Source organism: Drosophila subpulchrella, chromosome X (genome assembly GCF_014743375.2).
Source record: "Drosophila subpulchrella strain 33 F10 #4 breed RU33 chromosome X, RU_Dsub_v1.1 Primary Assembly, whole genome shotgun sequence".
Classification (NCBI taxonomy): Eukaryota; Metazoa; Arthropoda; class Insecta; order Diptera; family Drosophilidae; genus Drosophila; species Drosophila subpulchrella.
In genome coordinates, this window is record NC_050613.1 from 5,922,959 (window position 1) to 5,948,402 (window position 25,444).

The 25,444-nt window shown below is 38.0% G+C and overlaps 3 protein-coding genes across 3 annotated transcripts; all 3 read right to left on the reverse strand.

Moving 5' to 3' along the window:
• Positions 1–139: 139 nt before the first annotated feature.
• On the reverse strand, positions 140–2,787 carry LOC119557697 (vanin-like protein 2). The gene is made up of 4 exons (XM_037870570.1): positions 2,232–2,787; positions 1,543–2,170; positions 373–1,069; positions 140–310 (listed from the first exon to the last, which is right to left on the reverse strand). Exons 1-4 carry the CDS (start codon positions 2,451–2,453, stop codon positions 157–159), a joined length of 1,701 nt encoding a protein of 566 aa, XP_037726498.1. The 5' UTR covers positions 2,454–2,787; the 3' UTR covers positions 140–156.
• A 141-nt stretch (positions 2,788–2,928) lies between these two features.
• LOC119557698 lies at positions 2,929–3,649 on the reverse strand. The gene is made up of 2 exons (XM_037870572.1): positions 3,543–3,649; positions 2,929–3,486 (listed from the first exon to the last, which is right to left on the reverse strand). The coding sequence occupies exons 1-2, from the start codon at positions 3,597–3,599 to the stop codon at positions 3,037–3,039; spliced, it is 507 nt and encodes a 168-aa protein (XP_037726500.1). The 5' UTR covers positions 3,600–3,649; the 3' UTR covers positions 2,929–3,036.
• Positions 3,650–3,976: 327 nt separating this feature from the next.
• On the reverse strand, positions 3,977–7,304 carry LOC119556672 (vanin-like protein 1). The gene is made up of 4 exons (XM_037869035.1): positions 7,223–7,304; positions 6,520–7,162; positions 5,293–6,022; positions 3,977–4,387 (listed from the first exon to the last, which is right to left on the reverse strand). Exons 1-4 carry the CDS (start codon positions 7,292–7,294, stop codon positions 4,156–4,158), a joined length of 1,677 nt encoding a protein of 558 aa, XP_037724963.1. The 5' UTR covers positions 7,295–7,304; the 3' UTR covers positions 3,977–4,155.
• Positions 7,305–25,444: the final 18,140 nt, after the last annotated feature.

A 25,444-nucleotide genomic window follows, 5' to 3' on the forward strand; every position in this document is an offset into this window, starting at 1 on the left:
AGTAAAGTCGAATTTTGGGCACTCGCTGAAAAAACTAAAAATTCTGAAGATACCGCCAAAATTGTAATAGCTAACAAAAGACTTAGCTAAGAATATCATAAATCTTTTATAAAATTCCTTAGATTTCAAAAGATACATCTTGTTCTTAAGCTCTTTTTATATTTTTGGATTCTTATAACCACAGGCCAGTTGCTCCTCAGCGGTACCGACACCAAACGTGCAATCATTATAATAGTAGTTGCCATAAATGGCAAAAGTCAAAAGGTGACTGACCTCCTGGGATTCCCCTAAAGCAAAACGCACCTGATGACTATAGAAAGTAGAGGGGAAACCATTAGTTAAACAATGTATTGAACAGATCTTTAGACTCACCTCTCCTCGGAGGGCTGTTGTTGGGCCCATTCAAATTGTTTGGTTTCCAGGGGCAGAAGATTATCGAGCAGTGTGTCGGGAAAGAATAGAAACTCCCGTGAGTGCGGATAGGTGACCCGAATCTCCAGGTGGGTGAAGGTCACCACAGGCTTCTGAAGGTCAGGCAGCAGCTGACCACAGTCATCTATCGAATCCCCGGAACAGGTGAACAAACCGCAATTTCGAATATAGTTGACATCCAGCCGCTTCTGATTACGCCAACCATCGAAAATACCCACGCGATAGCTATAGTAACTGGAGTTCCCCGCAGCATTTTCCAAGGATCTCCAGGCCACGTCGAAATGACAGCAAAAGCCACCATGACATAGAATCTTGCTGAGATTACCGTTCTTCCCAGCCTCTATTTGCAGCTCCTCGCTGGTGAAATTCTCCAGATAGTCACGTTTTATGTTGAAACTGGAACTGGTGGCCACCTGTCGGTTGAGATTCCTTTTCATCCGCCGTTTGCCCTTGTATTTGGGTACTCGGGCCACATATATAGCCCGTTCCCCGGAGCCCTGACGCATCACACTCCTCAGAGCGCCACTGCGTCCTTGGTAAATACCCGAACCACTATTTCCCACGGTGGGATCACTTGCCCCAGCGGCCAGCAGGTTCACATCGTTGGCATAGGACCAGCCCGATTGGATCTGAACAGCTAATGGAAAAGAACACATTAATTATGAAATATCAATAACTAGACATCATAGTATGTGCAAAATCCTATTATAGACAAACGATAGTAAGAAACCTTTGGCTAAAACTGAATAATTTTCCTAGACCTGAGCTTTATCAAGTTAAGAATTTTTGAAAACTATTTGTAACTGACCAAAGTTCGCTTGTATTAAATCCGATGTATATTAAAAGCATCAACACAATTTAAATTATATCTTGTATACAAGTGACTATTAAATGTCATTAAATTTCCCGGACATTGCGGTTTAAATATTCAAAGAACAGATAATAAGCATTAACCACTTGACCACCGTACGCCGAACATTCCGCATGGAGGGCTCTTCATCTCAAGGACGTGTAAGAGCCATCAATTAGCAATCACTCGACCCAGTTAATGGACCTATGTCAATGGACTGACCCACTTTTCACCCCTGTGTTCATCTCACTCAGACTTACCTGTAAGGAAGGGCAATTGGGAGAACCACATGGCCGGGTATACAAAGTCCGTGACTCCCTGATCCACCAGCTGATGGGCTGGCGTGTAGAACAGGATATCGAAGCAGATGAAGTGCCCGAAGGTGACCCCGAAGTCCGTCTCGAAAGTGCTCAGTTCCGGCAGGTAAGTGCTGTTCTTGGGTTCACCATAGAGGTGAACCTTTCGGTATCTGGACACCACCACTCCCTGACGATCGAAGACCACGTTGCTATTGAACACATTCAAGCCATCCACGGCACAGGGTCTCGTATCCTCGTGAACATCCTGGCACTTTTGCTTCTCGGTGAGATTGATCACAATATACTTGCTGGCATTGCGGGCCGCACAGGATAGGGTCACCAGATAATGCTCGAAGTGGCTGCCATTGGGATCACTTAAACAGGGATTTATCCGGTCCTCGGGATTGGGCACAAAGGTCGTTGGACCCATATCATTGAGGGTGCTCTCCGGGAACACAATAATGTCCGTCGAGCTGGCATTCTTTGAGTGAATGATCTTCACATAGCCGTCTAGATTATCGGACAATAAGTTCGACGGCCTAAACTCCACCACACCAGCAGTATAGTATTCTTTCCTCGAAAAGGAAGCCTAAAATTCCTCAAAAAATTGTGGTATTCTATTTTCATAGATTTAAATATAAAACAATTACCTGCTGACTCAAACCCAGCATTAACCATATGGTTAAGCACTGTAGGAAGAACCAATAATTTTTCGCCATGTTCTTTGGCAAGATAGATATTGGCAAGTGACTTGGCGAGACTAAACTTTTCAGCTTTATAGCAATTCCTAGAAGGAGATGGGTTAATCTTATCTGCTGAAAATCATGCGAAATATAATTTCTGTCTGGACTGGTTCGATTCAGTGGTCTCATTCTTAAAGACAAAAATAAATGCCAAGCTGTAATTTATGATAAGACTAAAGTTCAAAAATTCGGTCAACAAAAAATACCTAGCTTATCAATAGCGTGCCTAAAAGGTTCCAAACTGCAAACTAATTCAAATAAGAATATATAAAACAAAATTAAACTCGAATTCTTTCAACGATCAAACTTGTACACTTCTCAAGCCCTCTGCATTAATTATAATAACATTTCTGCATCATTAACCCAACAATCGTGATGTTTGATATACGCCACTCTTCTAATAAATGATCGATATATCATTTAAATGGACTGTTCTTATCAGCTAGGTGACCTGCTTATCAACGATCACACGTGACATTTCGATGACTGATAGACAAAGCTGCCGGCTTATTAAAAGAGCTTGTTAACCTTTTCTGTGGAAAAAAATATAGAGGCTTTCATTAAAGCAAACTTTTAGGCAGTCTAGTATAAATATTAACACAAATTGTATATGCTCAAAATTTATTTAATCACTTATATGTGATATTTATAAGGACCAAACATAGGATGGTACCTTCAGGCACTCAAGTATCCTTTGCACCCATAAGGACTATTAAAGGACATTCTGCCTTTTTGAAGTTCCCAGCAGGTTTTTTATATGTTCGTTAACATCAAAATTATAGTACGGACAATAAGTCGAATTTTCGGCAAACCTTTCAATTTTTTTCTTATTTGTTTGCTTGAGAGCGGTCTTAAGATGAGATCTTTGCTCTAAATAAAATGCTAAGCACTTTTGGATTTTCTGATGGGGAATAATGCTATCCAGCTCCTCGATACGATCTAAGATTTGTTGTTCCAAAAATAAACGTTCAATATTGTAGGTTTCAAAGTTAAATCGTAGTTGGAACTTCTCCGTTAGAGCGGTATTATTATTTTTCACCGCCGCTCGAATTTTTGAAATCCAGTTGAGAAACTCAGTGTTATCCTTCCAGGAACCATTGAAATTTTCCAGATAACTCTTTAGTTCTTTCGTTACTTCTTCGTTAACATCGCCCAAGGATTCCTGATGAATATATTACAATTTTTCTGGTTTTAAAATTAAAATAAAATGGTACTTTCCGATCTTCCTTGAGCGATTAAAAAACCCAACACAAAGAGGCTCCATATCCAAGACATTTTTGTTCAGCTTGAAGAGTTGCAAGGTCTTGCAAGAAGATAACTGACGATTCTAGGCCAGTTACAATGGCTTTTTATATATAGGCAGCTAATACCAATTTGGTATGTCTTAATTAAGATAAGACTTATCAGTGAAATTCCCTAATCGTTACCTTAAAGCTATTTATTTAAGTGCTCTACAGAATTTATTTAATTAACAACACTTTCTCTTTATTGTTATCTATATAATTATTTTTTATAGCCAAGAACTTTAAAAATGATATATATTCAAACAAGAGGGCGACGCGTGTCGCTGCTGTTTTTTCTTGAAAAACTTGTTGCATACCCAAAACCGTTTATACCAAAAGGCACTGTTTATAATAACCTTCCTGAAAATGTGCCGATTAATATTAATTTATTTACAAGTCGATAGTACTATTATCTTGTATTTTATTTATATAAATACTGGTAGTATCGAGCAATAGGTGTATAAAAAAAAAAAGGAAACCCAATATGTGGGTCTTAAGATAATTGTATAATATCCATAACTCTTATCGTTTGGATATACACTTTGATCTTATTGGGCCCTAGTCCAGGCAGTAACCAGGATAACCAGCGGCATTATGAGCCATCCCCCGAGGGTTGTTAACCTAGTGGATCCGCTCTTGTATCCACAGGCCAGTTGCTCCTCCTCACTACCAACTCCAAAAGTGCACACATTGTCGTAGTAATTGCCATAGATGGCAAAGGTCAACACGTTGCTCAGCTCCTGGGATTCCTTGAGGGCAAAGCGAACTTCGTGCACGTAGCTGAGGATCATAAAAACATAAGCATTTATAAACAAGGGAGAACGCTATAGTCGAGTACCTCGACTATCAGATACCCGTTACTCAGCTTAAGCGACCAAAGGGAAATGGAGATATGCAAGCAGCAAAGCGAGATTTAAATGCGCAACCTACCGGCGGAAGACAGATTTAAGCATTGTGGGCGTTAGGGTAGGCGTGGCAAAAATTTTTTTTGGATCAATCGATAGGTATTGACGAGACCAATAAATTTCAATTAAAATTTTTTATCTAGCATGAAAATTGTGGGCGCCACAGGTTTAGGCGGTTTGTGGACGTTATAGTGGGCGTGGCATATTCGCGTGACAAAATTGCGCTGCGTACAAAGCTACGGAATCTAAATCTGAGATCCCGATTCTCTATCTTTGATAGTTTCCGAGATATCCACGTTCATACTAACGATTTTTTGAAGTTTGTGGGCGGTTTGTGGGCGTTAAAGTGGGCTTGGCAAACCTTTTTTGGGTCAATCGATAGGTACTGATGAGAACAATACATTTCAGCTTAAAATTTTATTCTAGCATCAAAACTGTAGGAGCCACAGTTTTGGGCGGTTTGTGGGCGTTAGAGTGGGCGTGGCACTCTACTGAAATAAACTTGCGCTGCGCAGGAATCTCAGGAATCTGCATGCCTAATCCCAGTATTGTAGCTCTTATAGTTTCCGAGATCTCAGCGTTCATACGGACAGACGGACAGACGGACATGGCTAGATCGACTCGGCTAGTGATCCTGATCAAGAATATATATACTTTATGGGGTCGGAAACGCTTCCTTCTGCCTGTTACATACTTTCCGACGAATCTAGTATACCCTTTTACTCTACGAGTAACGGGTATAAAAATGCTGGCTATAAAGCGTATTTTATGGTATCTCACCTATCTTCAGTGGGCTTCTGCTGCGACCATTCAAACTGATTGGGTTCCAAAGGCAGCAGATTATCTAGCACGGTATCGGGAAACAGAAGGAACTCTCGGGACTCTGGATAGGTAACCCCGATCTCCAGACGGGTGAAGGTCACACGCGACTGCTGAAGCTCTCCCTCAATGGGCAGTAACTTGCCACAATCATCGATGGAGTCCCCAGAGCAGGTGAACAATCCACAATTACGGATGTAATTGGCATCCACCTGCTGTTCGTTACGCCAGCCATCATAGGTTCCCAACCGATAGCTATAGTAGCTACCATTCTCCACTGCAGTTCCCAAGGATCTCCACGCTATATCGAAATTGCAGCAAAAGCTGCCATAGCAGATAGTTCGATTGATAGCACCAGTGGTTCCCTCGTCGAACTGAATCAGCTCAGACTCATAGTTCTCCAAATAGTCTCGCTTCATGTAGAAACTCGTGGACGAGGCCACCTGGCGGGAATTGATCTCCGGCGTACTCCTCCTCACGCGTTTTTGAAGAGCTCTACTGCGAGTATACTTGGGCACCTGTGCCACATAGATGGCCCTCTCCCCGGAATCCTGAATCATAACACTGGTCAAAGTTCCAGAACGTCCATGATAAATACCCGAACCACTACTTCCAACCGAGGGACGGCTGGCACCAGAGGCCAAAAGATTCACATCGTTGGCATAGGCCCAACCTTGTTGGGTCTGAACAGCTATTAAAGAAATGTTAAAACAAATAGTAAGCGTTAATAATTTCCATAGCTAAAGAACACTATCGTAGCAGAACAAAATACTATCCTGAAGAATTCGCGTTCTTATTTTGTTAAATGAATTGTTTGGAAAATAAACTTCTAATATTCTTCGAGGCCAAATTGACTGCTGGATTATCCCCCTTAGTAGTGTTTACTTTTTCACTTACTCATGCAGGTCTTTACGATGACACTTCGGAGATAAGACCTATTTTATAATTACAAGCCATAGCTTTGCTGCCTAATTGCCAACCATTACCGACTTTGTAGTCTTTGCAACCTTTGTTTCAGGTGGAGTGCCTGATTATTTTCTCCCTGTGCATAATCGGTCCTAGGCACTTCATCTCGAGAGGTTGCCAGAGCCATCAATTAGCAATCAACCGGATCCCCGATAAGAGACACATGTCAATGAACTAGCCCCTGCTTTCTTTATCGCCCATGTCTGTGTACAAATGACTTACCTGTAAGGAAGGGCAGTTGGGAGAACCACATGGCCGGGTAGACAAAGTCCGTGATACCCTGCTCCTCGATGAGCTGATGGGCTGGCGTGTAGAACAGGATATCGAAGCAGATGAAGTGCCCGAAGGTGACCCCGAAGTCCGTCTCGAAAGTGCTCAGTTCCGGCAGGTAGGTGTTGTTCTTGGCCTCACCGTAAAGGTGTACCTTTCGGTATCTGGACACCACCACTCCCTCACGATCGAAGACCACGTTGGTGTTGAAGACATTCAATCCGTTGGACGCACAGGGTCTCGTATCCTCCGGAACATCCTCGCACTTTTGCTTTTCGGTGAGATTGATCACGATGTATTTGCTGGCATTGCGGGCCGCACAGGATAGGGTCACCAGGAACTCCTCGTACACGGTGAAATTGGGATCACTCAGGCAGGGGTTTATCTGATCCTCGGGATTGGGCACAAAGGTAGTAGAGCCCGCGGAGTTCAGGGTGCTCTCGGGGAACACAATAATGTCCGTGGCACTGGCATTCTCAGAGTTTATTATCTCCACATAGCCCTCGAGGGCATCCGACCAGGCCGACAAGCTGAGGATCGACTGGCGGAACTCCACCACTCCGGCCGTATAGTAATCCAAATCTGCCAGGGCTGCCTGAAATTTTAGAAGAATACCATCAAATCTAATCAACTAATTGCCGATTAGAAAAACCACCTGGTGACTCATGCCAGGCATTAGCCCTAGGATTAGGAACACCAAGGAAAGCCGCCACCAATTCTTCGCCATTGCCAAGAGAGTCTTAAAATTGCTAATGACTGGCACAGCTTCAGGCATCGAGGCTTTTATAGGGCCCATAGGAGTGGCAATCATGTACCGAGAACTACTTAATCTTATCAGTGGGTCTGGTCTGCGAACACTAAATGGTTCGCTCTTTCCAGTGTTGCCAATACTTAAAGTGCTATCTTAATATGTTACTATAATATTTAAGTGGTTCAAATTTAGCTATAATTTTACAAAATTTATAAAACTAAGGTAGAGTAAAAATTCTTTCGTTCCATACAGAAATCACATTGATAATTGTAGCCAAATGTGGCTGTTTAACAAATACAACACAATAAATAACCAAAGTTAGTAAAAGACTGGATGTATAACAAAAAAATAAAAATAATAATGGTATATTATTTTCTAATTCCATTATATTTATTAAAATAATAACATTTAAGAAAGAAGAAGGAAAGCAAAATCGCAGCTTATAGAATGAAACGGAGAAAATATGGGGTCTTAGCGATTTTTATCAAATAAATGATCAGATATGGCCATTTTGCCAGCACTAGATTGGTTAAATCGCTAATTTCTTGTGGCCTCTGTGTGTTATTCTAGTTTCAGCGCTATTCTGGGAGTCATGTCCGCGGACCGTGAGCATGATTAGTGGGTTCACTGCGTTGTACATTGGACTGGCTGCGCTTGGGCCAACTATTTCTTCGCCAACCTTATCGCCGCACCCCAGACTATCCAGGTCTGATGTTCCGATGGTCCCTCTTCGACTGTACCTTACCATATAGTATACTTCTTTATCACTGCGCCGCAAATAAATCGATTGATTTCTCTCGATTCTTACTACAACATTGATTTTTATTTGCGCTTATTAAATGTTTACCGTCCATTACCACAATCGGTGAAATAAATCAGAGCTCGGCAGCCAGTGTTCGTAATTAGTATATCTAGGCCTTTCTTTGATTTCCTTGATTTTCTTTTATCTTTATTGCATAGGCAGGTTTCCTGTATCAGGGAGGTATTATTGAATTTATTATTCAAACGTGTTGGTCATAAATGTTTTGATAAAATGCGCTGATTAAGAGCTCTTTATTTTGGTAGTCACCACACGAAAGCTTTTATTTTCAAAGTACTTTGATTATATCCGAAACTATTTCTATATATCCACTTTTATTGATGATATATTGTACGTTTCCATTGACATTTTTGACCTTATCTCGAGACATCAGACCTTTAACAAAACTATCTAAAATGTTATCTTTACCTCTCGATGTTATCTTCAAATACCTGTAACTTTTCTGTCTAATAACACTGGTCGACAAGATAACAATTGTTTTGCTAAATGATTTGGACTCTTTTTAACTTGCCTTACACATTTATTTATATTTTATTGGTGTGTTAAAGGACATTATAATTTAAATAAATATCATAATCTAATTCTGTAACAATCATATTCAAGAATCCTATACAGACTGTTAGCATAAATTACACCCAATATCCTAAATGATTTGGACTTTTGCTTATATGCCTTATACATTTATTTATATTCAACTTGTGTGTTAAAGGACATCAGAATTTTAATAAATATTTTTTCTTATTCCGCAACAATCCATATCCAAGATAAGAGATACAGATTGTTATTATATGTAAATTGCACTCAGTATCGAAAAATACCAAACTATCTAGCAAATCACATCCATTCTCCCCCGTTAAGTTCACTAAACTTTGCTTACCTTATCTTTATATTTGTGTATTCTTTTCACTGAGTGTTATCCAAAGTTATCCGTCAGCAGAGGAAATAAGTGGCAGACCCGCTCGGATCCATCAACCGGCTAATTCAGGGCGCAATCTGCCCCATAAAGTTCTCAGCCGGCACTTGACTGGGCTTTAAGTCGACATCATTGCCCCACTTTGAGCATTATCGGGTTTTTTTGCTCTTCTTGTGTTTCCTTTCAGTACTTGTTGTTGTATATGTATATTTTTATTCATATACCTATGTGTATATTCTTCGGGCAAGGATAATCCTTTCCGCAGATCCCAAACGTGCAGTCATCTCGGGACTTAATGCATTTCCATACGCTCCACTGCAGACTCAGAGCCCCCGAAAAAAGCGTTCGTCTTCGGGGCGTGGATGCAACATAAATTCAGGCGAACACCCCTGACAAAATCTACTCCACTCGAGCAGCTTCGCAATCCTTTCCGCTCCTTTTCTTTTCCTTTTTTCCCTGGCCCACTTTGCTCCACTTACTCCTCGTCCTGGCAAATTGATTTGCGGCAAGGAAAGTACGCAAAAAAAAAAACTGGAAAACCAGGCTGTGGGGAGAGAGAAAAAAATAAAATTAAAAAATAATGTTTGAAAATTTCTTGGTCATATATTTTAAATACGAAAATTTACCCAAGGGAGTCGAACCGGGCACACACACATTCGTGCACGCACAAGCCTGCTACCTGCTCATTTTATGCGCCAAAAGAAACGAACGGTAAAACACGTTAAAAGCTAAGACGAGGCCCCAGCAACAACAACAGCAACAAAAGCGAACGAAGGAGAATGGGAAGAAAGGAGCACAAAAGCACAAAAAGGTAGAAAGGAGAATCTCATCCTAGCAACAGGATAACCGAATACTCTACTTTTAACTATAATACATCAATATTAAAACAATATTTTTATAATCTTATATATAAATATGGACTCTATCCAATACTTTTGAACCAATTTTAATACAATTTGAACCGTTTATCTTTTTCATTCAGTACACAGAGAGAATTCTAACGTTCTTATCTGAGTTCAAAATGTTCTTAAAAATAGAACAAAATTTTTTTTGTCCTTGAATCAAGTTAAAATGGCTGTATTTACATTGTATATGTTAACAACTAAACTATTAGTCCGGTCAGTAGTGTATACTTATCAAAAAGTTCTTAAATAAACCTAATTTAACTTTTCTTTTCTCACCATTTTGTTATAATATTCAGAACATTGATTCCAAAATGTACTTACACGGTTTTTAAGAACGAATGTTCTTAGTTCAAGAACAATGTACTTAAATATTTCCCTCTGTGTAAATTTATCGAATTTAAAGAAAGAAGTAAACATTATTGTACATAATAAACCAATTAATTTATACACCACATCCAACCGATTTGATATAAAGTTTACAATATATCATAACCCATAGGTTAATCGTTCAAATTTTTGACCCAATCACGAACAAAAGTGGCCTCAGCAACAAAGGCACAGACTGGCAAATTGTGCTTATAAAAATATTTGATAACTGCATTTCTATCAGTCAAATGCAGTGATACATATCGATAAGAGATTGACTGATTAGACATCTGTTTAACAAAGAACATATGTATATTTCACCGAGGTTGTTTTGCAAAAATGCTTACAAAAACACAACAAACTGAGTGAAAAGTTGGGGCAACCCCTCGAAGAAGGTAATACGGAGGCAACTTCATTTAGTTTTTACTTATGTGCGCATATGTATGTATTTCAGGGGGTGGTTATGGGTGACTTTGCATGTGTGTTCGTCGGTGGGCGGCATTCGTTGCTACTTATGTTTAAGCTTCGTATTTAAGCTTTTTGCACGATTTCCTCTAACAAATGGATTTTCACTTGTTGCCCAGCCATACGAACGAAGCCATCACATACAACCACACCAGAAATATGGGTCTATACACTGAGAAATATGTGGCGAAACAGAAACTTTTTAATGTAGGTCATGGATTTAATACGGTTGAGGGATGCATAGATATAAGCTTTAAGGATTAATGAAATTGAGACTTGTAAAAACCATATCATAATGATTTATATAAAAAAAGAAAAATATCAATATACTTGCATATCAAAAAATAAATATTCCTTACAGTGTCAATCTTTTAACTGTAAGATAAGACCAACAAAAAAATAGAAAAATCGCACAAATAATAAGTATTTTTGACTTAAGTCTAATTCCTATTTTTTCGCCTTGAAAAACAATGTTTTAGGTGCCAAAATGCAAATGAAGGTCAGAATGAGGAATACCATGCCTCGTTGAGCTCGTAGTTTAATTTCCAATTCATTGACATTCAACCTAAAAAATGTTTATTTATACACCTTAGGGTGCACAAATTTCTTGTATGTATTATATTTTTAAGTCTTTTGTAAATATATCTAAGACTTAGGTTATACAAAACAAAAAACATATCATTTTTTTCAATGTTAATAATAATTCTATAAAATAACCCATTAAAGGCTATTGCTTCGAATATTTTTTCAAATAACACCCCAGTTTCTCCATGTGTTCTCGTATGTGTGCTATCCTTATGGCCTTGTTGTCAGGCTCGTTTTTTATATCTCCTTCCTGGACTCCTTTTCCTTCTTCTCGTTTGCCTCGGCTAACAAATAATTTAATTTCTTGGGTCGTCTTTTATACTTATGTATATTCCTTGCTCCTTTTCCTAGCCATTTTGGTTTCGTCCTGGGCATTCTTTTCTGCGTATAGTCGGGCCAGGACTCTGCTCGATTGTCATATATCGATGACTAGGAATCTCAATCTCTCAATCATTGATTAGTCAGGCAACGAAATCGTACATATGTATATGCATAAGTATACATACACTGGTCGGCATATGTATTTTGACAAAATAAAAGTTAAGTATACTCATAACTTGAATTTACTTCTTGTAAACTATAGGCATCAATGGAAAGGTAATTTCAATGCCTTTTGAATGATACAATACATTTCTTTACCCATTCAGTACTTATTGAAAAGGACAAATTTGTGTAAATCAACTTTTAAATTTTTTTTTCAAACTTTTTTCCTCGACTTGAAAACTTAAACTTTTTGATGCAAAAAGTTTCTTCAAACAAAAATAATAGTAACTGCAAAAAGAATTTTTCAAAAATCATTTTCCTTATATTTTTTATGATTTTTTGAAGGTGACAATGTCGGAAAAAATTTGTATGAAAAAGAGAAAAATATGGCTCAAATGCCTGTTTTTAAGCATTTTCAAAAATTCATAAAAAATATAAGAAAAATGATTTTTGAAAAATTCTTTTTGCAGTTACTATTGTTTTTGTTTGAAGAAACTTTTTGCATCAAAAAATTTAAGTTTTCAAGACGAGGAAAAAAGTTTTTTTTTTAAATTTCAAAGTTGATTTACACAAATTCGTCCTTTTCAATAAGTACTGAATGGGTAAAGAAATGTATTGTATCATTCAAACGGCATTGAAATTACCTTTCCATTGATGCCTATAGTTTACAAGAAGTAAATTCAAGTTATGAGTATACTTAACTTTTATTTTGTCAAAATACATATGCCGACCACTGTATATGGAAAGTTAGCCTCGGGACTTGGGGCAGATCTTTGTCTGCTTGATTAATTGCAATTTTGTTGTGCACTGAGCCGGGCAATTTGTTAGCCGGAAAGGAGAAGGAAACCAGGAACCAGGAACGAGGAACCAGGAACCATAACCAGGCGTATGTGTATGCTAACTAAAAAGTATTATTAATGATACCCAGAAACATCAAAAAACGGCACTTCTCAGTAGTCAGTTTGCCTGCATTTGACATCGCTCATACGACGCGTTGTCTGAGATTTATGCCAGGCACAGTGTTCGCCGAAAAGTGCCCCAAAGGGTGTGAAGTGGGTCAGTGGCTTGCAAACTGGCTGGCTGATTAATAACAAACGCTTAAATCCGGCAAACACAACACACACACAGCAAACCAGACCAGCCACAAAAACCAGTGACGAATTATTCCGCATACGCACTCGGAAAATGAACTGTATTCACAAGGGCGGGCGGAAAAGTGTGTGGAAAAGCTTGAGAAATGTGTTTGCATGTGTGCGATTAGCCGCTTGCTGTGGCAACATAAAATCACCAAGGACAAAGTGGAATTGCAGCGAAATCGAAGTAATGTTGTGGCAAAATGTACTTTAAATCTACCTAAATGTTTACCAGCTGAAACAAAATTCAAGGGGAATTGCAGTAAAATTTAAATGTAAATTAAGTGTAGTTAAGGAAAAACTTAAGTATGTGATTTAAAATAAAGTATAACGAAAGAATTGAGATATTTTAGTAAACGCTAATGTCACACAATTGAACTAAAATGGTTGCTACATAATTGTAAATTATATAAGTGTTAAGTTTATGTAAAATCATAATAGACATTTTAGGGACATATTAGTTTAAAACAAGAAAGGAAGTTAGCTTCGGCAAGCCGAAGCTTATATACCCTTGCAGCTATAATTATTAAATTTAAAAACACAAAAAATGATATTCCCAATAGTATAAGATAATATGTCAAAAAACACCGAAGCTATAATTTGTTTCATATTATTTTCCTACCAATTTTCCGATCGTTCCTATGGCAGCTATATGATATAGTCGTCCGATTTTGATAAAATTAAATTCGAAACTCAGAACTAATTAAAAAATGTTATTTCCAAGCGTAGGAGGTTATATGTTAAAAAACACCGAAGCTATAATTTGTTTCATATTATTTTCCTACCAATTTTGCGATCGTTCCTATGGCAGCTATATGACATAGTCGTCCGATTTTGATAAAATTTAATTCGAAATTCAGAACTAATTAAAAAATGTTATTTCCAAGCGTTGGAGGTTATATGTTGAAAAACACCGAAGCTATAATTTTTTTCATATTATTTTTCCACAAATTTTCCGATCGTTCCTATGGCAGCTATATGATATAGTCGTCCGATTTCGATAAAATTTAATTCAAAATTCAAAATTATTTAAAAATTGTTATTTCCAAGCTTAGGAGTTTATATGCTAAAAAACACCAAAGATATAATTTTTTTTCATTTTTATGTCCGATTATTCCTATGGGAGCTATAAGATATAGTTGTCCGATCCGGCTGGTTCCGACTTATATACTACCTGCAAAAGATATAAGACTTTTGGAAAAGTTTCATCCCGATAGCTTTAAAACTGAGAGACTAGTTTGCGTAGAAACGGGCGGACAGACGGACAGACGGACAGACGGACATGGCTAGATCGACTCGTCTAGTCATGCTGATCAAGAATATATATACTTTATGGGGTCGGAAACGTCTCCTTCACTGCGTTGCAAACTTCTGACTGAAATCAATATACCCTCTGCAAGGGTATAAAAATGTATATCTTTAAATAATATTAAGGTATCTTAAAATTTGTGTTGCTTAAAGAATAAAATTCTTAAGCAGTGACCAAAATTAAAAGGCTACGTTGTTTTTATAGCAAAACAAGCACCTTTGAAATTCAATTACAAAAGATACACGCATTTCTGCGAAAAAATCATTTGGACCTGAATTCTTAAAAAATTGCGATCCGTCGAGGATAATTTTAAAGTGATTTTTGGTGCACAGGCTTATATTTCAGACTATTACCAAAACCATGAATTCTTTAGTCTTATTCTCTTGCAAGTTTTATTTTTGTACTGTAACTTTTCGAGAGATAATAAGTCTTTGATAATTGGTTGTTGTTTGACTGATGAAGTAATCGGGGTTTTATAAAAGTTATTTCGAATTGTTAAATAAAAAGCAACAAAATAACTGTACAGATTACATGTATTTTGAAGTGATTAAAATAGCTTATAGAATATTCAAAGGTAAGCTAAGTGCGATTGAAACGCTTAAGTAAAAGTAAGAATACTTAATGTTTCTTATTCACAGAAACGACATTCCACTTAATCAAATCTTGCATTATGTTATTCAACCATACGCATTTGTCAAGTTTAGGCAGAAGTTCAGTGTTATTGAGCTGTTATGTTAATCCTTTGTATCGGGCAACTGTCACTGGATATTCCTGACCCTATAACCCCCTCTCCCTCTACCCCTCCTAAAATCCCTGTAGGTTATAGCTGGCCATGTCAGGCCTCTGATTTATAGCCTTGTATGTGTGTGTGGCACGACCTCCCACCACCTGACTTGGTTTAATAGCCTTAAACGCGCCGGCTAATAAGTTTTCCCAGCCGAGAATACCATTCTGCACTACTCGCACATCCGCAAAAGCCAATGACTTGCCGTTTGCCTTTTGCTCTTGGAGATTTATTGACATATAAATTTAATGCCGGCCATCCCCAACCTCCATCCCTCCAATCCCCCCAGTCCAACAGTCCTCCAGTTCTCCAGTCCAACAGTCCACCAGTCCTCAAATCCACCGATCCCATCTCCACCGACCTATCCCACCTCACAACAAAGTTAGGAGCAGTTGATTGAATGCGCTTTACTGCCTGGATTTCCGTTAGTAAATTGAAAAAGCTCTGGGGAAAAAAGACGTACGCAAAAAAAGAAAAAAAAAAAAGTCGACTTAAATTGAAACTAAATCCTTTTGGCAGGACAACACCTCAGCGGCAATATATTCTATTTGTCGGATTAGGATTTGGTGTAAAGCGGAATTCGATTTGTGATAATTGGAAGCTCCGAATCGATTGGGCACAGCAAATTGCCTAATTGGGTTAGCAATTGGGCTAGATCACAAACATGTTGCCCAATTTCCTTAGTGCAAATTGCAATATTGAAATGAAATAATAGTAAACGAATGACATAGCTTTTATAATAATTAAAAAAATTGGAGAGCTTGAATAACTAGAAAGGTATCTGAAATTATGCAAGGAAAAAATAATATTGTTGCATACTCTTAGACACCTTTTTAAAAAATATTTGGTGGAACAGCCATTATCTTTTAAGCCAGTGAATAAACTTTGAGATACATTTAATTTTAAACTCCAGGAAGGATGAAAGTAATTCCTAGCAGAGCTAGAACCCAAAATTTTGAGCCACAACTTGGCAAACTGTGAAAATTGAACAATTTAGTGACTGTAAGTTGATATCTTAAAAACTCGAACAAATTCCACATTTTCAAAGTTTGACGAGTTGTAGCTCACAATATACTCAATGCAGCCCACTTATTTATTCCGCAAAGTTAATGGGTGTTAATAAATTGTAAATTAATACATATATTACCTTAATTGGTTAGGCGCAACTCGAAAAGTAAGTAAAAACTAGAAGATTCCAAAAAAATGATCCAAGAAAATCATTACAAAAACCATTTTTTTTTTTTTTGGGATTAAGGGGTCAAATACTACATCCATCATCCTTCTTGGATAATTTTCAAAATATATTTTTGTTTGCTAGTGTTATTTGTATGACTTAAATCTATTTTGGTTTGTTTGTACTGCTTGCAATCTTTTAAATATGTGGGTGGGTAAAAGTCTTTGCATCATAGTTTTAGACAGGTTCTCAAAAGACTAGAAAACACTAGACAATTTTTTTGGTACCCCCTGAGAATTTTCATTTTTCATCTGGCTGCATCGACTTTACCCGTGCCTTGTGCACCTTTTTCAATGTCAGCGAAATGCAGCGAGCCAAAAGGAAAGTTTGCAATTTCCCAAGCTTACCGCCAGAAATTATGCACCCCCTCCCCCTCCCCACGAAGAATAGACAGCAATGGGACTTTTCAATAGACAGAATCAAGCGCCATTACTTTGACTGATATCGAAAAGAAGGAGCCCCGGCTGGGCTGCCATGGAATCGAATTGAATGGCATGGAATGTCAGGGCGCCATGCATGAAATGGATGCCCAGGACAGAAAGGTGAATCAGCCAAGGGAAGGAGCCCAGGGAGGAGCATTTCTGAGCTCACCTGGCGGGATACAAGACCCATAAGTCAGGAGCGAGACGACAGGGACTCGAGATTCAATTCAATTTCTTAGCTCATGAAACGGCGCCAAAGCCGCGACATTTTTTCACCCGCAGTGCTGCAATCGTGCCGCAGATCTAAGCACGAAAACTTGATTAAATATCTCCCGAATATGGCCAATATACGGATGGATGTTTTATTGAATGGCAGGCCAATGCAATTATTAACAGCGAAATGGATTTATGCAATGGGCAAATATAGAAATCTCCATGGAAAAAATAGCTGAAATAAATATTTGAGTCCTCATATATTTGAGCTTCATTTAATTTGATTTTTAGTAAAGAAAATGCACCAACCATGGCCATTTAAGGATAGATTTATTTTCATATATCTTTCAAAACCACTGAAATGTATTTTATCGAATGCATCCGTTTTAATACAATATATGTGAATTTATGTGGTTTGAAATATACTGCTAGTAAAGTTTGCTCCGAAAAATGTAACGAACACGCATAACTACTCAGGCCAAGATGTTAACTGAAAAGAAGCGCTTACGCGAATGGTTCTTCGCCTTTGCTCGTTGGCTAGAGGATTAGGTTTTAGCTACTTCTACTACGTGAAAGGACAAGACAAAAACATAGGGACTACTACTACAGTTGGAAAACTTAGGGGGGTCTATTGCACTTAATCCCATCCTTGAACACCAGAAAATCTCGGTTGTAATTGAGATCTATATCGCATTCCCTTTACTTGAACGGTTCCTTCGGTGTTCAGGGGTGTCAGGAAATATTATAAATTTGTATTTCAAAACAATGAAAAATTTTAGGTATATCATGGGAACAATTAAAATAATGAATAGACATCCATTAAAGTTAAAACATAGTGAATTAAAAAAATAGAACATAAGTATAAAATCAGTACAATAATAATGGGTAAAATATTATTGAAACAAATCGCATGTGTTTACGTGGGCCATAATAATACAGTTTTCCTCCACGAAAAAAGCGCTTTCCTGGAAAAAAAAACCTTAAAATTCGCAGATATTTGAAATAAAATAATATAAATAATATTTGAGATTTATATATTGTAAAAACATGATTTTCTTTATGTGGGTTTTGGGTCAATCGATAGGTATTGATGAGGACAATACATTTCAGTTAAAATTTTTATTCTAGCATTTGGGCAGTTTTGGGCGGTTTGTGGGCGTTAGAGTGGGCGTGGCACGCTGCTGAAACAAAATTGCGCTGCGTAAGAAGCTCAGGAATCTGCATGCCAAATCCCATTAGCCTAGTTCTTATAGTTTCCGAGATCTCAGCGTTCATACGGACAGACGGACATGGCTAGATCGACTCGTCTAGTGATCCGGATCAAGAATATATATACTTTATGGGGTCGAAAACGCTTCCTTCTGCCTGTTACATACTTCCCGACGAATCTAGTATACCCTTTTACTTTATGAGTAACGGGTATAAAAACGACACCAAAAAAATACGACAGAGTCACAGGGACAGAAAGTCTAAAAAAAACCTTAAGCACATTGAAATCACTCAATTTGCCTTTACCTTCTCATCATCACTTTTGCTCAATAATTTTTTTTTCGTCGCATGGCCTTTTTTCCTATTTTTTCATGTATAATGGGTTAAAACTTTAATGACATTTTGTTAGGCCTTCAGTGCAGAGATTTTCTCTGGCCTGGACTCAAGTCCACTTGACGAAATCTGGGGATTTGTTTCTTTTGGGCTATGCAAAAGCTTCATGCACACATTAAAAAAAAAGTTGACAGAAGGGTCTGTTGCTCTCATTGCCCCTTATGCCACATCCCACATCGCAAACGGCACTGCCCAACCAACGATATTCGGCCAACTACAAGAGCTACAAAAAGAAATATATGTGTGTATCATAACGCTATGGTCGAGTACCTCGACTATCAGAAACCCGTTACTCGGCTAAAAGGACCAAAGGGAGATGGAGATATGCAAGCAGCGAAGCGAGATTGTAATGCGCCACCTACACGCGATCTCAATATATCGTTATGTGGGCGGTAGACAGATATCAGCGTTATGGGCGTTAGAGTGGGCGTGTCAAACTTTTTATTGGGTCAATCGATAGGTATTGATGAGAACAATACATTCCAGTTAACATTTTTATTCTAACATAACATCTCGCGCTGCGCAGGAATCTCTAGAATCTACATGCCTAATCCCAGTAGTGCAGCTTTTATAGTTTCCAAGGTCCCAGCGTTCATACGGACAGACGGACGGACGGGCATGGCTAGATCGACTCGGCTAGTGATCCTGATCAAGAATATATATACTTTATGGGGTCGGAAACGCTTCCTTCTACCTGTTACATACTTTTCGACGAATCTAGTATACCCTTTTACTCTACGAGTAACGGGTATAAAAATATCTTTAATTTAATCATTGCTTCTTTGTTTCACTTTTTTAAAATACCTAACCACTTTTAAACCGCTCATAATTAACTCAGAAACATATGCATATTTTTTTAAGCTCAATGAGATGCCACTCATGTGGCCAATTGAACATTACGAGCTGGCAATTACAATCACGAGGTTCGTGCAGCTCTAATTGCCAACTTTCTGAAGAGGGGGATTCCCCCTTTTTCCATTTCCCTCTTAGCCAAAATACAGCCACCCACCCAGTTCTTGGCCCAGCTTTTCCCGTTTTTCCCGCTTTCCACCGGTTTTTCCGCCTCCATTTTCTGCTCCTGTCGTCTGCCAGCGGTTCAATGCAGTTCAGTAAATATTATGCTAAATTGAGATAATTTGTTGGCTGAAATACACACACACAGAGTACGCTCCGGCAGTCACACAGACAGGGAGCGTGTCGCCATTTTGGCTCCTGGCGTGTCCTTGCCAAGGCTAAAATGGATTTGCATGTAAATTTGTTTTCGCCTTATAGTCGCAAATTTTTTGCTCGATTTTGCACATTCTCTAGATTTCTATCGTAATTGGCGGCTTGTTATAGGCAATACGTGGGTGGTGGCGAGCGAGAGGGAAGCTGAGGAAAATCGGTGAAAAGCCGGTTGGAAAACTCGTACACACACACAGACAGACAGATGAAGACTAGCTGCAGATATTCTTTTCTTTCCATTTTTTTTTGGCCGGAAGTATCAGCGCCAGTTTCCATGGCGATTGAGCCACTTTTTTATTCAATTTGCAACCTTCGTTTCGATTTCTCTTATTTGCCTGGCACTTTTTTACGACTTGTACTTCAAGTGAATATATCTTCTGGATTTAAGCCAGTTCTGATAATCTGAGCGTTCGGAAATCAAAATTAGGTTGGAACTTATTTTAATCATTTCATATGGAGGCGCCCTAAAAATATGAAAAATATAATTATAATTCATATTAGTTAACACTGAGTGTAAAACTTAAACTCTCCATAACTGGTTCAGTATAAATGAATACAGCATCAATTGCACTTTCAATTTAAATTCCCCAACTGCAAATTTCTTTAAAAGTTTGCAAAATCAATTATACTTCTGAGATGCATTCATGTTAACTTTTTTTTATACATTTAAGCTAAACTAAAGCAAATCTAAGGTGAAAATTTTTTCAATAATTTTATATGCAGGCGCCTTGAAAATATGAAATTATTCAATACGTAGTTTTTTGATTATTAGTTTTTTAGAGTACAATTAAAACTATCCAGTACTTGTTTAGTAAACATTGCCAATATAGGTGAATAAATACATACAAATTGCACTTTCTATCTAAATTCCCCAACTGCATATTTCTTAAAAAGTTTGTAAAATCAATTATACGTTTGATTATTCTGCGGCCATGTTAGCTTTGATTTTGACATCAAAACTAAACTTTCATAATCAGAACAAATTTTTAATTGGTTATCTGTCAGGACAACGAAAGCCAATCGGAAAGTTTGAAATAGAAAACTTATTCCAGGAATTAATCGATGGCAATTTTCTGTACCTGCAAGGCATTCGCGTGATTTGCGGAAATTTTGTGTAGCATCCGAAAAATATGCGGGAATTCTTGTTTTTTTCTTGTTTTTTTACTTGAAGAACATATTTTGGGGGCATGCCACTGTTATTAAATATTTCTCTCGCTCTCTGCTCGCCATGTGAATATGATTTTATGAAAAATATATGGTATATATATGGCGCACTCCTCGAAGAAACAATTCAGGAGCCAAGTATGCCGTGCACTTTGCTCTCGTTCTCACTTATGGCATACTTTCGGAGCAGTTTTTGTATCTGGTCGGTGGGGAGATACATTTGCATCCCCAAGGGAAAAGTCAGTGACCCAGGCAATGGTGGATACCAACCCCAATCCCAATCCCAGTCCAAAAAACCAAAAACGAACCCCAATCATAATAAATCGTATGCCGAAAGACAAGTCGTGTGTGTGAAATAGTCATTAAAAGGGGTCCACAAAAAGGACATGGGCCAGTCACAATGCAATTAATTGTTTTGTTTATCGGTTTATCGGACAGTTCACGCTTGATTTGACCCAAAGGCAAAGCACAAAAATTACTTATACTTTCGTAGGAAAACATCCTGGGATTGCCGTGTGCTTTTCGATGGCTGTGCAATGGAGTGTGCCCAGGATCTGAAGCCCTGATGACACAACTTTCGGCAGCTCGAACAGGAGAAATGTTTCATGGCCGAAGAAGTGGATGCATATTGTAAGGATATTGTGAAAGCTCAAGCTTGTGGCACGTATTTAGAAAATAAATTAAGCCCGTTTTATATGTTTGTGAGCAAGTTATGGCTCCACAGAAATCTCTACGGTTTTTAAATCACTTACAGGGCTGTCTAAAAGTATGCATCAAAATATTTTGCATTGCATACTTTTAGACATCGTTTTAAGTAGTCTCAAAGCCCAAGCGATTTCTGTAAAACTGAAACTCCCAGTGTCAGCTAAATACTAAACGGTTTTTAAAACGCTCGTTACTCGGGTAATAAAGATAACTCAAGAAATAGTTCACAAATGCCATTAACACTTTAATAAAGCGAACTCCGTAAATAGTTAAGATAGCCCATTAACACTTTCCTTTTCGCTCCGAACACCAAATTAGCACTTGCATTTTTGCATTTATTTTATTTTTGCCTTGGCTCCCACTCAATTGCAGTCCCGTCGGGCCCTTCGTCCTTGATCCTTGGCCTTTTGCAATGTCCTCGAAATATGTCTGCCCTCGGTTTTGCAGACAGAGATTAGCGGAAAGGCAAATTTCGCCGTATCTGCAACCGTATCTGTATCAAAGAATTTGCAACCGCCTGGCATTTGCATATTTTCATTTGGGGGCTGGCCACAGAGCACCGAAATGGGGATAATAATGCGAGCCATTACACATGCCGAAAAAGCCGGACAAAATGCGGAATGGGGGCGAACCGCACATAATGCGCTTTTCAAAACTAATATGAAAATAATGTGGGTTGGTTGCGGGGTGGCTGGTTGGTTGGGTGGTGGGGTGGTGGGGTATCCGTATCCATTGCCATCAAGGAGCAAGGACGTCGCTGCATTGTGGCTGTATCTGTGTATCTATGCATCGGTGTGTGTGTGTGTGCGAAGTTCGAAGGACACTTCAGCCACTGCATGTGCATAAATATAGAACAATAAAGTAATAACAGACAGTTCAAATCGATTGCTCAATCGAATGCTGCCTGCTCCACAGGGGTCTCTAAAAATACTCTACACTTTTGCGGCAAAAAATACCCATATATGCACGTTTCATGCTTACTAAAGTGGTAGAAAGCCTTAAAATAAATATTTTCCAACAGGGATAAGCGATGAAATGTGAAATCGAGTATTTTCATAAACGAGTACAAGAATTTGCTATAAAATCTCGTACATTTGTTCTTCTTCCTGGGTTAAAAATGTTTCGAAATTCATTGCCTACTTTTCGGCGATTTAGGTAACCTATGTTAAATATTGCATGGGGTAAGAAGATTTAATTATCAATGTTTTTTCTTCATATCACAAATCTATATTTAATCACTGAGGCTTAAAGATCACCAATAGTAGAGCCAAAAAGTATGCACAGAAAAAATTAACCCTACTGCCACATTCCATATTCCATATTGTTGCATACTTTAAGACACCTCTATAAATGATTTCAAGACCCTCGAGTATTTTTAAAACTGTATTCAATGTTTCGAAATAGAAAAACGTTCGAAATCCAATTAAGGTCTTCTGCATTGATGGTATCTCAACGTCAGGTGACATCGAATATGCCTAATCGCTGGCATCCGTAGTCAGTGTAGATGCACCCAGTTACCCAGTGGCATAACCCGATTAGATCCTGTAAAACCCCCATTTCCCTGGCCCAGTAATGGAGTCAGCAATAAAATGCAACAGGAAATGAAATATAAACGCTCGCAGTGCAATCGTGTGTAAGTTCTGGCAATGTCATTATTATAGCTCTGGATTCCCCGGCAGTTTCAACGAATTTTCCCCCGCATTTCCCTTATTTGATGCTGCAATGGAAATGGAAAATTGTTAGCATCATCAACACGTATCGTTGACGTGTTGAAAATGGTGAAAATTATAGCAGACATTCAAAAGGTGGGCCAGTTATGTGTGCATGTACATATAGTTGAAAATCGGGGGACGTGGGCTGCCTTGGCAATAAAATGCTATTCAAATCAATTTCCATACATTTGATGCACGAAAAAAAGCGTATGATTAACTTTAATAATATTCCATATTACTCACACCATTTATTATGTGCATTTTTTTGAATGGAATTTCCTTGAAAAATGAGGTGTGTAAAATTTGCTGTGGTTTTTGCTTTTCTGCAGCTCGCTTTTTAGCTTTATATATTGATAACTGTTTCATTTTTTTTTGCTATTCTGTTAATTTTATGTTTCTCTTTTAAGTACACTGTGGCATTTTTAAAATGAATAGTTATTCATTTTGCTTAATCTTATTCTGATTTTGGTTTATCCTTATTTATAAAGCCAGTGCTTATACTATTTTTTGGTCAGCTGAGAATGGTCCTTGATTATCATTACTTTTAATACTTTAAACCTTTATGTATATTTCTGCTATTGTGGCGTTTCAGTTTTTCCCACACTATTGTTGCTTCTGGTTATGGTTAATCTGACGTTTTTTTTGTGGTTTTTATATAAATTAATTGAGATTTCGTTGTCTGTTGGTGGTGCAGTTATATAAATACTTTTATTGGTATCGCTGCGCCTGTTGCGCTTGGTTTTATGCTTTTTTTTACTGTTTGCTTTGGAAACTGTCTTTTGTTTTTTGTCTACACTGCATGAAAAGAAAACGAACATTTAATTTAAAAATAAAATAGTGGGTAAAAAGATAAGAAGTCTTAAGTCCTTTTTCACCTAAGCTTAAGAAGTTTTATGTAATGCTAGTCTCAATATTTATAAATCTAAAACTTAGTGATGGACAGATAATACATAATTGAAAAATTAACATTAAAATTATATGGTAGTTAGAATATTTGAAATGAGTTTATTTTTTCATATTACAAAATTTATAAACTAAAACTGAAATTTTAGAGATTTCAAATCGTTTTTTATACCACACAAAAGTATGTTATAATATATTTTCTTTTAGAACTCGTCTTCAAAATTCTGTGATTCTTATACAAGGTAATAATATTTGTTTAAAAACTATTTTAACATCGATTTGGCAAAAGTTACCAATACCTTATAAATATTTAAGTTTCTTTCATTAAGTAACGTAACTTTCTAAGAAATATAATTTTCTAGCACACTTTTGGGCGGCTTTTCTTGATTTCCAGATTTGTGGACCCACAGTTTTTGAGTGTATTTTGTAGTTTTCTGTTGCTGGTATTTTTTGTCGATGTTGTTACCACTTGTGGTTATGTAGCCTGTTGCTGTTGAACGCTTGTCTGCGGCTGCTGCCCGTGGCATTTTATTATTTTTTAGATATTAGTTCGCCCCGTCGCTTTTATCACCGTGTGTTGTCGTTTAAGTTGTTCCTGTTGCCTTGTACACGTTACCTGTTACCTGTTACCTGTTGGCTTTTACCTGTTAGCTGCTTTCTCTGCCGTTTCCTGCCCCGTGTTTGACTTCATTTAGTTTTAGCATAAAAAACGCGTTAAGGACGCACGCGGTCAGCGGCGTCGTTAGCTTTTCCCGGCATTTCCCGCGCTCCCGCAAGTATGCCACATAAAGTTGAAATCTATAAAAAAAGGCATATGGCAGGAACAACGCCAAAACACAAACAGAAGTCAGGAGCATAGCAGGGGGGGAAATCGGGAGAGGAAAAGTCGACGAGCAGCAAAGGAAATGAAGAAAAACTTGATTTATTTTTATGTGCTCAGCGATGCGGCAAGGAAAACGGAGTGGGATGCAGAGTGGGTGGGCTTTCCATTCATACAAATGCTACGTGCGTAATGACCAGGCATACACGCACACTAGCCCACTCTCACGCACTTGAAGTTAAAGAAGTTCCACGTTGCGTATACGTAATCATATTCTTTCTTATTTATATTTTTGTTTCGACCCCGGTTTGCCCTACTCCTGCTAAATTATACATCTGCATGTACACACAAATGTATATATATA